General features: G+C 38.8%; 1 protein-coding gene across 1 annotated transcript; it reads left to right on the forward strand.

Moving 5' to 3' along the window:
- The first annotated feature begins 8,447 nt into the window (after positions 1–8,447).
- Positions 8,448–14,552, forward strand: LOC130992819 (uncharacterized). Its single transcript, XM_057917569.1, has 7 exons — positions 8,448–8,857; positions 11,371–11,424; positions 11,499–11,584; positions 13,047–13,111; positions 13,195–13,258; positions 13,393–13,463; positions 14,037–14,552. Exons 1-7 carry the CDS (start codon positions 8,632–8,634, stop codon positions 14,185–14,187), a joined length of 717 nt encoding a protein of 238 aa, XP_057773552.1. The 5' UTR covers positions 8,448–8,631; the 3' UTR covers positions 14,188–14,552.
- The last annotated feature ends 1,600 nt before the right edge of the window (positions 14,553–16,152 follow it).

Raw genomic sequence — 16,152 nt, forward strand, 5'->3', positions numbered from 1 at the left:
TAGTTCTGGAACTCAGCTCTGGCGACTCTGGAATTCAGCTCTGGCTTGCAATTGTTAGCTCTGGCTCTGGCATGAGAAATCCACTATGACGAATGGACTTCGGCTCTGCCAGCTCTGGCGAGGCAGCAGAGTATGCGCTTGTCAGCTCTGAGCACCACTTTGAGCACAAAATACGCAATTTTTGATCCAAAAACTCCAACTTAGCATTTTTCCTCCTATTTTATCAAAAGCTCCTACAAAGCATCAACAAACTCATAAACGCACCAACTTCCAGAATATTTAGCTCAAATATAGCACAATCAAACCCCCAAATTAAGAACAATTAGGCATAAATCAACCCCCACACACTTAGCCTTTTACTTGTCTTTAAGTAAAATCAGTATGAATCTAACGAAGAGAGCGTTTCACGATGATTATTTCTATCCAAACATTCAACAAGTCAATCACAATTTTCCAATCAACACATATTTCTCAGATCATGCAAGTAACTTAAAGTTTACGAAGCAACACAATAGTAATGCAAATAATCCGATCAGACCCAATTCTCCGCTAGAAGTGAATTCCCTAATGTGATCGCCTTTATAATCAGTATCTCCATTTTTCACACTTTGTGTGCTTAATCACTTAAATTTCGACAGTTGAGCCATAATTCGTTAAATAAAATCATTTGGATGTAATCCAAAGTCTTCTCACGTGATTTCCCATGCTCATAGTTAAACTAGCGGAGCAGAGACTCAGAGCTGTCATTTTCAGAGCTGGCCAGATGTTCAGAACTGGTAATAATTCACATATAAGGATACGATCGTAGGCAATCACAATGACAACACTCCTTCTACCATCTACCGGACAAATCACGTTTCACTTGCTTACCACAGTGTTGCAACAAAACTCATAATTCTTTGTACAAACAAGAGACATATATCAAAAGTAAAACCAGAATAACTACCATTCAATCACAAACCCGAAATTCACATCAAAAACCATCTCTTCCACAAATTCATAACAATTAGCAAGCATCCAAGAACAAGCTAAGAACAGAGGGACCAATCGCCCAATCAAAAGCACAAGCACGCATCAAGACAAATCACCACCCCCAACACTAAAAGAAAGCCATGTCCTCAGGGCAAAAGATAATTAGAGTTAGACGAACGTCCCTGAATATTGGCAATGAGAAGCATAAGCACTGTGAGAGGCGGCGAAAATTAGGGTTTGCTACCTTGGCTTTAAGGGCTCGGCAGAGTGTAAAGTCAGCGCCGGCGGCAGTGTCAGAGGGAAATTTCAGCGCTAGCGGCAGTGTCAGAGTTGGTGGTTCTCTTCAGCGCTGGCAGCTTAGTCAGAGTAGAAGTTCAGCGCTTGGGATTTCAGAGGGGAAATTCAGCGCCAGAGTGGAATTGCAGCACTGGGAAAGTACTCTTCTGCCATAAACAAGAACAACCAAAAAGAATAAACCAACACCAAAGGCATCCAAACAAGAAACACAAAAGAAAGCAAAGAAATAACAGAACAAAAAGAAATGAAAAGCAAACTAAGAAAAACAACATGGGTTGCCTCCCATGAAGCGCTAGTTTTAAAGTCGCCAGCCCGACTTAGAGAAACCCTTAACCAAAGTCACTGTGAAGCGTCAGCTGCATTAATCCCTGTGAAAACACGTCCTTCTCCATTTCAGCTGCGGGTCCTCTTAATGAGCAAACAATGCTCATCACATTCAACACTCTCTCGACCCAGGAGCCAGTTCGCAAGTTCTCATCTTTCTTCTCCTCCACGAGCAGTACACCTTGCAATCCTTGCACGACACCATCATTGCATTTCAGCACGTCAGCCCATTCTTCTTCAATGGCTACGTCCTCTTTCAAGTTAGTTGGTAATTCATGCACTGCATTAACGTCGAGTTGCAGCTTGTCCAAAAATTCGTCTTCAAAGGCCACCTCATCTAGCAGGTTATCAAGAAACTCCTGCATTATTTCGTCCTCTTTCGGGCAGGTGCTCATCAATTTCTCCTCAGCAAAATTCTGGCAAGTGCTCATCAGAGCTGGCGTGCTGGTCAGAGCTGGCAAAAGATTGTGAGCACTGAAAATTTCCACTTCTTTCACAGAGTCAGAAATCTCAACGTAAGAACAGATATGCAATAAAGAAATGGAATTAGCAGGCTTCTTATCGAAAACAGAAAACGTTACCGATCTACCTAACCCGGCCATACTCAAGGTTCCAGATCCCACATCAATGCGAGTCTGGGTAGTGGCCATAAAAGGCCGGCCAAGCAGATCAAGATGGCTGTTCTCTCCTCTAATGCATTTCCCTGCATCGAGCACCACAAAATCTGCTAGCACTTTGATTCTTCTCACCGTGACTTCGACATCCTCCAAAAGTCCACGTGGGATGCTTATACCACCGTCAGCTAGCTGAAGTCTCATATTAGTGCACTTCAACTCTTCTTCGTTCCTGCCCAACTTCTGAAAAATATCAAACGGCATCAAATTGACTGTCGCACCCAAGTCTAACATGCTCGAGACCTCCCCAGCTCTACCCAAACCAATACCAAAAATGAAGCTGCTTGGATCTCCTTGCTTCGGTAGTGGTTGGGTTGGATCAACAATCGCAGGTGGCAGAGGCGGGCTGGGACGTTGGACAGCTTTCGGTGGTCGATATGGCGTAGTAGACTTATGAAGTTTCAGCTTTGGTAGCCTTATCAGCTCTGGCGCTCTTATCAGCTCTGGCATCCTTGTCAGCTCTGGTACCCTTGTTTGCTCTGGTACCCGTGTCTGCTTTGGTACCTGGTCTGCTCTGGTACCCATGTCTGCTCTGGTATCCTAGTCTGCTCTGGTACCCTTATCAGCTCTGGTACCCTGGTCTGCTCTGGTATCCATGTCTGCTCTGGTACCCTAGTCTGCTCTGGCAGGGGATTGTCAGCGCTGGCAGCTTTGATAAGTGTTATAGCGTGGGCTTGATGTAGCTGTGAGTTTTCAGTTTGCTGTGGCTGCTGCAATTGATTCAAGGCCCCTGTGAGTTGCCCAATTGTAGTCTCAAGACGCTTAATGGTAGCACTCTGAGTCTCCATCGCTTGCTTGCTAGCTTGCATAAATGACTGCATCGTGTCCTCTAAAGAAGGTCCCGAGTGTTGATTCTGTTGCTACTGGGGCTCGAAAGTATTTTGCTGCAGTGGAAAAAATTGTGGATGATTTTGATATCCCATTTGAGGTGGTCTACGGAGTTGATTCCCTTGACTTCCACCTGGGGCTTGAGTTCTCCACCCAGAATTCTGCTGACCTCTCCATCCGCTATTGAAGTTTTGTTGGCCTTGATTGTAAGTCTGCCCATATTGCGGTCTACTCTGACATCCTTGCGCCGCATAAACTTCAGCTGCACCCTCTGGAGTAGAATCGCCCATTCTATTGCATTGATTAACTCCGTGGTTAAAATCACCACAGATTCCACAAGGTTTTATGCTCTGCGCAGGGACAGGTACAACTTCCATCTTGCTCATCTTAAGCTGCTGTACTTCTCTCATAAGCGTAGCCAACTGTTTCTGTAGATCGCCAGTCTGTGATACTGCGCTGGCCTCAACCTTCTTTCCACGAACTGATTTCTGCTGGGAGCTTTCAGCTAGAGTTTTGAATATTCCCTTTAGCTCGTCTGCAGTCTTCCTAGCAATGTTCCCTTCTGCGGTGCTGTCCACCATGAATTGGGCAGTCTGCACTAGCCCATCGTAGAAAAATTTCATCAACATCACATTGGTCAGTTGATGTTGCGGGCACTGGCGGAGGAGTTCTTGAAATCTCTCCCAAGCCTCATGAAAAGGCTCGTCCGTTCCTTGGATGAAGTCTATGATTTGAGCTCTGATCTCCTGTGTCTTGTGATTCAGGTAGTATTTCAGCATGAACTTCTCACAAGCTTCTCTCCAAGTGGTGATGGAATTGGGCGGCAGAGATAGCAACCACGTCCTCGCCTGATCTTTAAGTACGTAAGGGAAACACTTAAGCTTTAAATGATCCTCAGTAAGATTCAGCAATGAGATGGTTTGCACTTGATTGCAAAAGTCAAGAATGAATTGCAGGGCGTCCTCATTCGGCATCCCGTAGAACAGAGGTAGCAAATTTGAATCATTCGGCTTCAAGTTGTAGTTTCTGACGGCGGTAGGGAGCAAAATAGACGAGGTGTTCGTGTACTCTATGACGGGCCTAGTGAAGTCTCCCATGTACTGCATATCGTTTTGCGCCATCACTTCTTCTTCCTGATCCAGGGACTGCTCTGAACGATCAAAGTTAGAGACAGAGCTAGAGCCAGAACCAGAGTAGAACTCGTCTGCTCTGTCGCGCACTTTTCTGTCAGAGCTAGACTCAAAATCGTCTGCTCTGTCACGCGTCTTCCCGAAAATACCCGCGTTCGTGTTGTCCAAGGGAAACACCAGTTTTCTTTTCAGACTGCGGCGTCCCTGCATGCACAACAAACGGATTAAACGCACCGGCGGGAGACAAAAACAAGAAAAAGCAAAATAAACAAAGCAAGTAAAAACAGAAAGTAAAGTAACACAATTAAAAAGCCTAAAACCTTCCCTGGCAACGACGCCAAAATTTGACTCAACCTAAAACACCTCTAGATTGACTTGCAATAGGACAAAGACACTCTAGCAATGGTAAGTTGACCCAAAGTCGTCTCTCAAGAAAGATCTTAAAGGGCTTCTAATTGTATCACAAGAAAGCGGTAAAGATCGGATTGAAAGCAGTAAAATTAAACTAAAGCTTGGAATTAAAACTTAACTTGAAATTAAACTAGTGAATTAACTAGGCGAAAAAGAATTAAACTAATGCTTGTATATTAAACTTAACTTAAAACTTAAACTTAAAATTAACTAGGCAGAAAAGAATCATTAACTAGGCAGAAAAAAAACAAAGCATAAATACTTTAAGCATAAATAAATTATTAAACCTAGGCAGAATTAAAAGCATAAAGTAAAGGCGAGTTGAATTTAAACGCTACGAATTTAAATAACTTTAATCTAAAAGCTTCTAATCTAATTTGACATAAACGAAATTGCATAATTGAAAGCAAAACATAATGCAAGTAAAAACTAAGAATTAACGTAATTAATAAATATCGAAATCGTCTCGAGAAGCAAATTTGTCACTTGATTACAACTCTAAACGAAGAACTAACTAAAACGAAATTGAAAGCTAACTAATAAAAACTTGAAACTAAAGAACTATGAAAAACGAGAATTAAACTAAAGATTGTTTTGACTGCCTAAGGTCGAAGCTAATCTTGTTCCGAAGGCTAAAAGATTATTTTTCATGAAGAACATTAAGCCCTATATATAGACTACCGATCAACCCTAAAAACCCTTAAAATGGCCCAGCCAAACTGGGCCTAAAAGATAAACATCAAGGCAGCGTGCGCGCACAGGGGATTGCATTGGATAACTTGCTCGACAAGTCTTGGCAGCTCTGGCAAGTCATGGCAGAGCTGGAAGTCAGCTCTGGAACAGTGTTGGCAGTAGGTAGCTCTGGAGTTTGTCAGCTCTGGATTAGTCGGCTCTGGAAATGTAAGTTCAGTTCTGGCATATGAAATTCAGCTCTGTTGAGCTTGGTCAGCTCTGGCGCTCCACTTGGTCAGCTCTGGAACTTTAGCTCTGTCGATTTTGAAATTCAGCTCTGCCGACTCTGGAATTGTTAGCTCTGGCTCTGGCGAGGTAGCAGAGTATGCGCCGTCAGCTCTGGCACCACTTTAAGCCCAAAATACGCAAATTTTGATCCAAAAACTCCAACTTAGCATTCTTCCTCCTGTTTTATCAAAAGCTCCTACAAAGCATCAACAAACCCACAAACGCACCAATTTCCAGAATATTTAGCTCAAATATAGCACAATCAAACCCCCAAAATACGAACAATTAGGCATAAATCAGCAGCATTGCTCTTCCTCCACCCCTAACTATTCACCTGCAAGAAGAACAGATATTAAAACCATATGTCGCAGAAGGTCTCTTGATATCCCATCTGGACAGATGTGATAGAATTGATACTTGGGTACCTGCTAACATGAATGACTGGTGGGAAAAACTAAAGGAATGCTATACCAAGTGGGTAGTCTTTGCACATCTGGATCGGGCTCCTGATTTTCAAAGACAGGCATGGAGATACTTCATGGTCAATTGGGTTGAACGCCTGCTTGATCGAAAGACTCTGGGATGCTCCAAAGGAAGTTGGAATTCAAATGATTCCTTATCCACTGAAGAAGAGTGTCTGCCCTCCGAGAGTCAGAAATGGTGTCAACAGGGACATCATCAAAAATGAAGCAAATTCCATACGCAGAATATGGAATGTTACCAAGGACAATAACCCCTAGGATTACGAAAAGATCTGGAAGACAGTCTTCGCTTTGTATGGTCAAAAACCTTAGCTGTTAGGTTTGTCTTCTCATGTAAGTTCTGTCTTGTACTTTAACTGATTTCTCATCAGTTTTCTCGATAATGAAAAGAACTTCTTTTGATCTCAACCTGAAGACAATTCATTTTCGTCCAGGCTCTGATTATTTACTTCAGTTCGTTTGAACTGTTGTGTTTTTCCTTCGAGAATGCAAGTTTATAGGTTATCTTGTTAATGGGGAATAATATTCACCCTGTTTAGCAACTTGATGTTCTTGCTCTGTCTTTTCTTGTCTTAGAACTGCTGTGTGGTTTTGGCATCATCAAAAAGGGGGAAATTATTGGGAACTTAATGAAATATCCTAATCCTAGTTTTGATGATACCAAAATCAATAGGCTTAACTTGTAATAGACTAGAACTGTTCGAACTCAAGTGTTATAGTTCTTTTTCTAGTTTAGTTGTTGTTCTAAAGACTGAAGACTGGAGCCGAAGGACTGAAGACTAAAGTTGCCGACTGATGTGACGATTAAGGCAAAGTCAAATAATGATATTTGACTAACTAGTCCAAGAATCAGTTACGACTGATTATTTAATGCGAGCCACGTGGATTCAACGGACTGATACTAAAGTCAAGTATCAGTTAAACATTTTTCCTCGGACTGAACCTCTAAAGTTTAAAGGAAGCCACACACTCATGAAGTATAGCCGCATTAAATGCAGAGATCTCATGATCGTCCTTTCTCTGCAGAGGCCATTCCTTTTGGTGATTACCTTTTCAGAGATGTCCTATCTCCTGCTCCTTAGTAGCCGTTCTCACCAAACAAAGGAACCTCGAAGATTGAAGCCTCATCCCAAGTTCAAATTACTTTCTAACGGAAGAATTCTTGAAGACTATTTCAGCCAACGGATCTATTCAAGACGTCTCCTATAAATAGAGTTCGAGGATCACTTCAATCTTCACCGATTCAACTACATAAGCTGAAACGCTGCCGAATTCGTCACTCAGCATTCAAAGCCTTTCCAAAGTTTGAATCGATGAAGAGAATCACAAAGCTAAAAATCAGTCACTACTGATTACATATATTCTCTTAGAACTTAGGCAAATATTGTATATCCAAAGCCTAGGTATAACTGATTATAGAGAACTTGTTCTTTGTAATCTAGTTGGCAAGTTTTCGAACCTCTTTTCAATTGACCGAATCGAGAGTTTGAGTTGTAAGGAGTTCAGACCAGTGCTCTGTCTCCGAAGAGATCTTAGTGCCCAGTGTGTGCTAAGAGTGAGAAATCCAACTAGGTGTGTTGGTACTGAAGATAAGATCTTCAGTTGTCCAGGTTTGCTGTGCACCCGTAAGCACACGCCCAGGTTTGCTGTGCACCCGTAAGCACATGCCCAATGAAGTTACCGGTAAGATCAACTGACCGTGGATGTAGGAAGTGTTTTTCGAACCACGTAAAAATATCTGTGTTATTTACAGCTTTCAGTATTTACCTTCTTACTTGTATTCAAACTTTCTTAAACTGAAAACTGATTAACTGCAAAGAGAAACTTAACTGCTGACAACGTGATTAATCTCACAGGCTATGTCGAAACAAAAGTTTTCCGCTGCGTGTGTTATTAGTCTAACTGATCTATCTCCGGATAGTCAGTAAGCTTCATAACATCTCTCTGTTTAACAAACTCGACTGAAGCTTTACGTGTATCAGTTAAAGTATTTGACTTAACTGATAACTCTTTACTGAAGAATATTCAGTATCAGTCGTCAACCTTGTTTTGATAAAACTCTTTTAACTAAAAAGGTTGAGTCAGTTTGTGTTTCAAGTTTCACTTTTAAAAATAGTCTATAGGTGTATTCCCCTCATACACCTATTCGAGACCCTCCGGACCTAACATTTTCAATTATAATTTATTATTTTCATCATAAATCATTAAAATTTATTTCTTTTCGATTTTTTTTCTCTAACAAAATTTTTTTCTCTCTAACTTATAAGCTCAATTATCCATATACGTTGACAATTTATAAGCTCTTAAAAAACTATAACTTATAAGCTTTTGAAATATCTTATAAGCTCTTTAGAGTTTATAAAGTCTTTAAAATAAGCTCAGCGAAACACCCTCTAATTGTTGTGATTGGGCCGGCCCGCCGATACAATTTTGTTTTAGTTTCTCCAAGAAAGGAAACATACTCTACTTGTGTTCATTTCTGGACTACAACAATAGAACTATAGAAGTTGAGTTTTCCCATTCCCAACAACAATCAAAATTCGAAACTTCGTAATGGCAGCATTGGTTAGGGTGAGAGATGGTACGAAAACCGTTCGTCTCCTTCGCACGACGTTGCTGCCACAGGCTTGCGGTGGCGCGCCCATCGGGCATCGTTGCGCCTCCACCAAATCTGGCAAGCCTCCGCCTCGCCTCGTGGAGGTTCAGCGGCTCTTGTATCAGGCAGAGGAGCGCTACAAGCCCTCTGGAGGCGTCGAGCCTATCCCCAGAATAATGCTGGGTAATTATTAACCTGTGGTGTTATTTATTGAGATTTAGGGAGAAGAATTTTCGTTTTCGTTAGGGATTTAGTTCTGAATTTGAATACCTTTTCGGGAATATACGGTCGTTGATTAGTTAGCAATTAAAAAGTCAGCTGTCTCGGGTTTAACAATTCTGTTATAGTGGGTGTGATGTTAGCGAATTGTAGCGGTGAAATTGCTGTAGATTTGAAGTTGCGTCTGTAGTAGTTGGAAATTAAATGGAATGTTTATCTCCAATACCAGTGGCCTAGTACTAATGGTCAGAAGATTGCACGAAATGATAGTATTGGTTCGGTAATGATAGTATTTTCGGCAAAATGAGACTTTATGAGGGTTGTTGGTTCGAGCTCATGGCTCGTAGGAGTGTGGTTTTACGATAGATGCCATCAATTTTGCAGATTATGTCTCGTTAAACAGTTCCTTATCCTACTCCAAATACGATTTGTGATGCTCATTGCTCACTATGGATTTTATTCAACAGAAATCATTGTTTGGAGGAAGCCAATATGACTTAGTTGAGCCACTAAGTATGCCGCTTAACATATGTTCCTGTAATAATATTTCTGTATGCATGCTTCAGCAACCATAGAATGACTCAAAGCATATATTAATTTCCCTGCCACCTTAGTGTTATGTCTCTTATGCTCAATGTTAAAGTTGTTTCCTGTGAACATAATATATTCAGTAATTGTCTATGCATGCTTCATTTTCATAGCAGCTTCCTACATTGACATAAATGGTTGTTATTACTTTGTTTTTGTTACCTACAATAAGTTATCAATTGAATTATCATCCACGTGTTATAGATCAATTGAACTATATGCTATTGTATTTCATTATAGTTTACCTGTCACCTTAGTGTGCTGTATCTTGTGCTCAATGTCAAAGTTGTTGCCCTGTGGGCTGTGATTCAAAGAATATATCAATTTCCCTGCCACCTTAGTGTTCTGTTTCTTATGCTCAATGTCAATGTTGTTTCCTTATGAACAGAATATATTCAGTAACGGTCAATGGATGTTCCATTTCCGTAGCAGCTTGCTACATTGACAAAAATCCTTGTTATTACTTTGTTTTTGTTACCTACAATAAGTTATCAATTGAAATATCATCCACGTGCTATTGATCAATTGAGCTATATGCTATTGTATTTCATTACAATTTTCCTTTCTCGTTTTCCTCCATTTATAACATTCCACCATAAGCCTCGACGAGGCCTCTGAGTGATGTTGGATAATTTGTTGCCTGTGGATATAACCTAGCTTATGAGCAGTATTACGCAACAACCCAGTGCATATGCTCCATAAAGAAATTTTTTGCCATGTATTGTGTTGATGTCACTCTGGTATGGAAATTTGATCTGAATGTTTTGAGTTAACAATCTTTGAAGCATCCTACTATGCATTGTTGATATTTTGGTATAGATAGATAGATAGATAGATAGATATAGGGATTAGGGAGGAGATCAAATGAGAATGGACAAATGTGATGAGAAATGAGAATGAATCGGTAATGTTAGATTTTAAAATCCTATGGCTGATATTTATCTAGAGGGTGCGAATTTTTGCCTAGGTTCGAATCGTGGAGGGAGCAAAAATTTTATCAATTAATTGAATTCCGTTATGCAGTCATTATAAGCAGTTGATGCAACACTATATACTGACTTATGCAATATTCTTATTTCTTACGAAAAATAGTCATATTCCTATCTATGTATGTTTTCTTATTCCTATTATCTATATTGTGTCTCGCGTTGATAAATGAGTTAGTTTTCCTATTTAGGAAAGTCTACGTATTTCTCTCTGATGATAATATGTTATAAGTACGCTTGAGTTCTATTAAGTTGTGATAACTGACCCTGAAAAACAATTGTCTTACAGAACACCTCTCACTTGCATGTTTATGTTGAAGTTAAGCACAAGCTCTTGAACAAACAGATCGGATAAATGGAAAAGAACAACCTTAAACAAGGTCCTGAGGCACAATCTCGCCTGCCTTGGAAATCCAGAACCAAAGGCATAACCCTCCGAAGAGAAATGTGCTAATAAATGCTACCCTAGCTGGCCCATGCAAGAGCCCTTGGTCTTCGACCAACTTAAGGAACTCTACGATAAAACTTAATGAAAGAAAAACAACTTAAGGAACTCTACAATAATACTTAATGAAAGAAAAACAAGCTAATCCGGTGGCTGCTTTCCTCGACACCGATAACCTGAATAGGAAGTATCTGGTCTATCAGTTTTTGTATCTTATATTGTGTGTATGCCTCTTTTCCCCTTATACCTTCTGATTTCATTCTTCTTTTGGGACACAGAGAGGGTGTCTAGAAAATGTTTTACTACCTGTTTGTCTCCTGGACCACTCTGCTCGTCTTTTCCTTGTAATTTTTCTTGATTTTTAAACTTTAGCTGAGACAGCTGGCAATTGAAGTTTTTTTTATTGTGGTGTATGAAGGAATATAATGAGGTTTGATGATTTGTATTTTGCCTTGCAGACCATGTTAATATAAGCTATACAAACAGTGGTGGGTCTGGAGGGTTCAACAAAGGTGCGTTACCTCATTTATTACCATGCCTAATCAGGTACTTATAGTTATATGCACTAATTGCATTTCTTCATCAGCTGTAAACACGAAGGTGGACATGCGGTTCAATGTGAAAAATGCACTATGGTTGGATGAAAAAGTGAGAGAAAGGATCATGCAAATGGTGTGTTATTATTTTCTTTTCTCCTTTTCCTTGGGATTTTAGTTTAATGTTTCTATTCAGTGAACATGGCTATTGGCAAGAACTATACGTTCCTGAAAAAAATATCCGACATGTTGTTTCATGAGGTTAAGTTGTGCATTTTGTCTACCATGAAAAAATATTCTCTCTTGGTCTGTTCCTGAAAAAAATTATCTCGTTCTATTTTATAAGATCAAGATGTTATTACTTCGAACTCTCCTTAGGGGCGTTTACTTTGCATGATTGAGTAGTTTTATCCTCAAGAGTAGGATTTCTCCAATCCCACCTTTTCAATGGGATATGAATCAAGCAAAATTAGCTTAAATGATAGAAATAATCAAGGGTCTTGGGATATCCCAAAGTTTCAACCCATCAAAGTAAACAAGGGATTAGCCTATAACCTTCAAAGAAAACACGCCCTTATTGTGTTATGGTGCTATTGTGTAAACAAGGGACCTTATTCTTTGAGCCGAATATTTAGAAGGTTGCTCTATGATGATATTTTATACCACTAGTTCAGTCCTTTTCTTTCAACCATAGTTTATATGATTCATTATCCTTATTTGAAGGACAAGTTTTTTTAATGCCAATTTATCTCTAGTTCACCTTGCAGAATCTGCTATGCTCTCCACTGCCTTGTGTGTCATTAATTGCAAGTTTGCAACAAGCATTTTCAAATATTCGAAATTGAGAGGTCTAGACGAACCAAATAAATATGTTTTGTATAATTTAAAATTATTTTCTAGCTTTCAATTTTCGATTTCATTTTAATTGTTAATGGTTCCAATATGCATACTAAATATTGTAAAATACTCCCTCTGTCCCTTAAAATTGTGCATTTATTTCATTTTTGGTACGTCCCCCAAATATATGCATTTTCTATTTTTGGACACTACCCCACATAATTTGGACAATTTTACCCTTATAACTTACGCCATACCCTCAATATGGAACCTTTCCTCTACTATCAATACACTCAACAACTATTTATTAAAATCTGTGCCAAAAGATTCCATGCATATATTTAGGAGATGGAGGGAGTATTAAACTTCTAGGAACAATAATATGATATATTTGTCCTTTTCGGAAAGTCAACAAATTAAAGTTATATTTTTGTTTTTAGGTTTAGTGTTGAAGATATTGATAGTGGGATCCTAACCTTCAGTATTGCAGTGTCTTTTAGCAGTAGTTCATCTATATTATGTTTCATACCTATTCGTGTGTATAAATAACAGGTTTTACTAGTTATCTTTTCTTTGAGATATATTACTTTAGCATTTTGCAGTTGAGTTTATCTCATAAATCTTAGGGGTATCCCTAATCTTCGTTTACTATAGTTTTGAAGCATGTACATGAGACTTCACAGCACGGATTCTTAAAATTGTTTGATGAAACTCTCCATATGTTAATGTTCTTGTTCCCTAATTTTTTATGTCATTGTCAGGAGAAGAACCGGATCAACAAAGATGGAGAGATTGTAATTTCTTCGAAGAAGAGTAAAGCTCAAAGGTGAATATCCGCGACTACTTTGTCATGCCTTATCTGTTTCGAGTGGTGCTAGAGCAATTGTTTATGTCTTGTTGTTGTTGTAGGAGTAATGCTGAAGATGCTATTGCAAAACTACAGGTATTCGGTTACCAAAGGAAGAAATTACAGGTACGTATGGATTAAAGAAATCACTGTTCGTTCCTTGGCTATGGATTTCTGGAGCTTAGTATCTGGTGTTAAAATATTGCTTTATGAGCTAAATTGTCTATGGTATTACTGATCAATTGTACATGAATAAGCAGGCAATCATTGATGCTGCTTCATATGCCCCAGCACCTCCTTCAGAAGAGACAGTAAAAAAGATTGCTGAGTTGTAAGAAACTCATCTATGTGTATGTGTGTGTGTGTGATGGATGAAAGATAGATGGTATTGTTTGTTATCATACTTGAACACTAGCGGATTTGTTTTGTGGGGTGTTTTGGGTCAGTTTCTTTTCCTTTTCTTTTTTTCATTTCATGTGCCTTTTTTATTTCCTTAGTGCTTCCAGTACCTTGTGTTTTATAATTCATTATGGTGTGTTTTCTTTGGTTGCAAAATGCAAATTTATCATAAGAAAATGAGGAATAAGAAAATATGAGAATATTTTATCATGTTTTAGTGGTCCCGCCTTTTTTTACCTTGTGTTCTCTGATGGAAAAAACATGGAAAAATATTATCATATCAATACTCATATGATAATATTATCATGGATTGGAATGAACATGTTAGGAAAAGGGTTTGCTTGGAATTTTTTTTCCCTTATCCACCCTACGGAACATGTAAAAAGAATGGAAAAATGGTAGAAAATATATATTTTTTCTACCATTTTCCATCAAAGAAAACGCACCCGAATGGTTAAATATTGAGCCAATGATATTCGTTGACTTTCTGTTTCTTGCCTTGTAGGACCACTCTTGCAGAGCAAAATCGACAAAAGAAGAAGAAAGGCCAATGCGAAATGCAAATGCCTTGTAGGACCACTCTTGCAGAGCAAAAACGACAAAAGAAGAAGAAAGGCCAATGCGAAATGCAAATTATTGTGAAGAAGTTTGGGTGAGACTAGCTTGTGGAAACAGGAAAGGGTAGTGAATTTGACAACATAATTCTTTCATGATCTTTCTGTCTTTTTACTGAAGCTCGGCAAACAATCAACTGCTGTCGGCATCATTTGAAATCAGGTCATGAATTGACACTAAAAGATCAGCTCGTGAACTTTGAGAAGGTAGCCTTCTATTATTTGTATCCGAGTTAGGAAGAAATTCTAGTTGTATTCTTTGATTTTGGCTGTTTGTCTGAGGTTTGCATAATAAGTCACTCCTTGATATAGTAGGCAAATGGTTTGAATTTAGATAAGTGTTGATCTATATTTTTTACTTGAATATAAACAAAGCAACAAAGATACATCAGAAACACTTTCATAAATACTTATTCAGAGTATGCTGTTTTATCCACATTATACAAGTTTTCACTAATCTACCGACCTATCATGCAAAAAGAAGCTAATAATCATACATTTAAAATAACATGTGAAATTGTAGGGCATTTTTTTTTACATGCATGTAAACTGACAACATTTAGATGCGTTGCTATAGTTGGTTTGGGCTTTTAATTACGTTGGTCATGTTTTCTCAATTTTTTTCATTTGATAAAATATGGGACTTTTGAGGAAGAAAAAAACTGCAGAAATCTATAAATTTTTATGGCTACGTGTTGTTTGGAATATTTAGAACAAGCGGTGGGAATTTAGAGGAGATAATGGAAGCAAGATACAGGTTTTGGATTTCAAATTTAGTTCCTAGCATTTCTTGCTTTAGTTTTGAAAATTGAATTTCTAATTCATCTCATTATCTTGATATATTGTGGCATTATTTATTTTGTAACTGTTTGAACCTTATATCTCGCTTTTGAATTGCACCCCTAATGACATTTACAAATTTACATAAAAAAAAAAAAAAAATCATACATTCAAAGTCAATAATAACAACAAAGAAATTATCATCTTCGAAAGACGACTTTCTCCCCTAATTGTTGATCAAAGGTTTAGATTCTAAACCTTTGATCAACCTACTTTGACCTTTTGTTTCGGAACCCACATGAGCGATGCCGACGCCCTTCTCAACTGGTAGAAAACACTGATCGCTCGATCCTTAACTTCCTTGGTTGGAGCTTGGAGCGTGTCCCACCAGCTAATGTTGGAGGTGGCATTTTTGCATATCAAAACAACATTCATTTCTCCTAATTTAGCAACTCCTATCATTCTTGCAAACTCATCACTCCTGCAAACAACTAGAAAATCTTATAACTTCCAATCCCTCCTTCTCAACTATAACTTAGTCGGTCGTACGTTCAAATCGGGCCTTGCTGTCTACGTGCTCTGCCCTCGTGACTCTTGATCATGGACTAAACAAATATGCCTGCTCCTGCTATGATGAGTCACAACGGCGAGGCCGATAGCGCCTCCCCGTCACCATGTCTCCATGACTAGCGGCATGCAGGGTTGGTCCTGTTAAAAACAAGGTCACGAGTGAAATAATGAAATTGGATTATATTATATTATATTATATTATACAAGAAGATTTACTATTGATGTTTCTTGAAGAAATAACTACTTTTTTAAAGACGATTTTCTGTTGCGAAAATAACTGTCTCGATTGTGATGTTTGGGGCATGGATTTCATGGGTCCTTTGCCCAATTTAAAATGAAATTTATACATCTAGCTGCTAGTAGATCACGTGCCTAAGTGGGTTGAGACTAAGGCAACACCAATAAATAATTCAAATGTCACACAATTTTTGAAAATTGACATTCTTTTTAAGTTCGGTATGCTAAAGCAATCATCAGTGACCAAGACACACATTTTTGTAATGCTACGGTCGAGAACCTAGTAAAAAAGTATGGAATTCATCATCGTATTTCAACTGCTTATCACCCACACAAGCCAATGGGCAAAGTAGAACTCTCAAATCGAATCATCAAGACCCTTTATGGAAAACAGTTGGCCCAATAGGCAAGAATTGAAGT

The sequence above is a fragment of the Salvia miltiorrhiza genome, chromosome 7 (assembly GCF_028751815.1).
Source record: "Salvia miltiorrhiza cultivar Shanhuang (shh) chromosome 7, IMPLAD_Smil_shh, whole genome shotgun sequence".
Lineage (NCBI taxonomy): Eukaryota > Viridiplantae > Streptophyta > Magnoliopsida > Lamiales > Lamiaceae > Salvia > Salvia miltiorrhiza.

Bases quoted from the DNA above. Each gene is read 5' to 3' on its own strand.
- LOC130992819 (XM_057917569.1), top strand. From the start codon at position 8,632: ATGGCAGCATTGGTTAGGGTGAGAGATGGTACGAAAACCGTTCGTCTC. The intron at 11,425-11,498 runs GTGCGTTACCTC...TTTCTTCATCAG, and splicing joins GTCTGGAGGGTTCAACAAAG to CTGTAAACACGAAGGTGGAC. The intron at 11,585-13,046 runs GTGTGTTATTAT...TGTCATTGTCAG, and splicing joins GAGAAAGGATCATGCAAATG to GAGAAGAACCGGATCAACAA.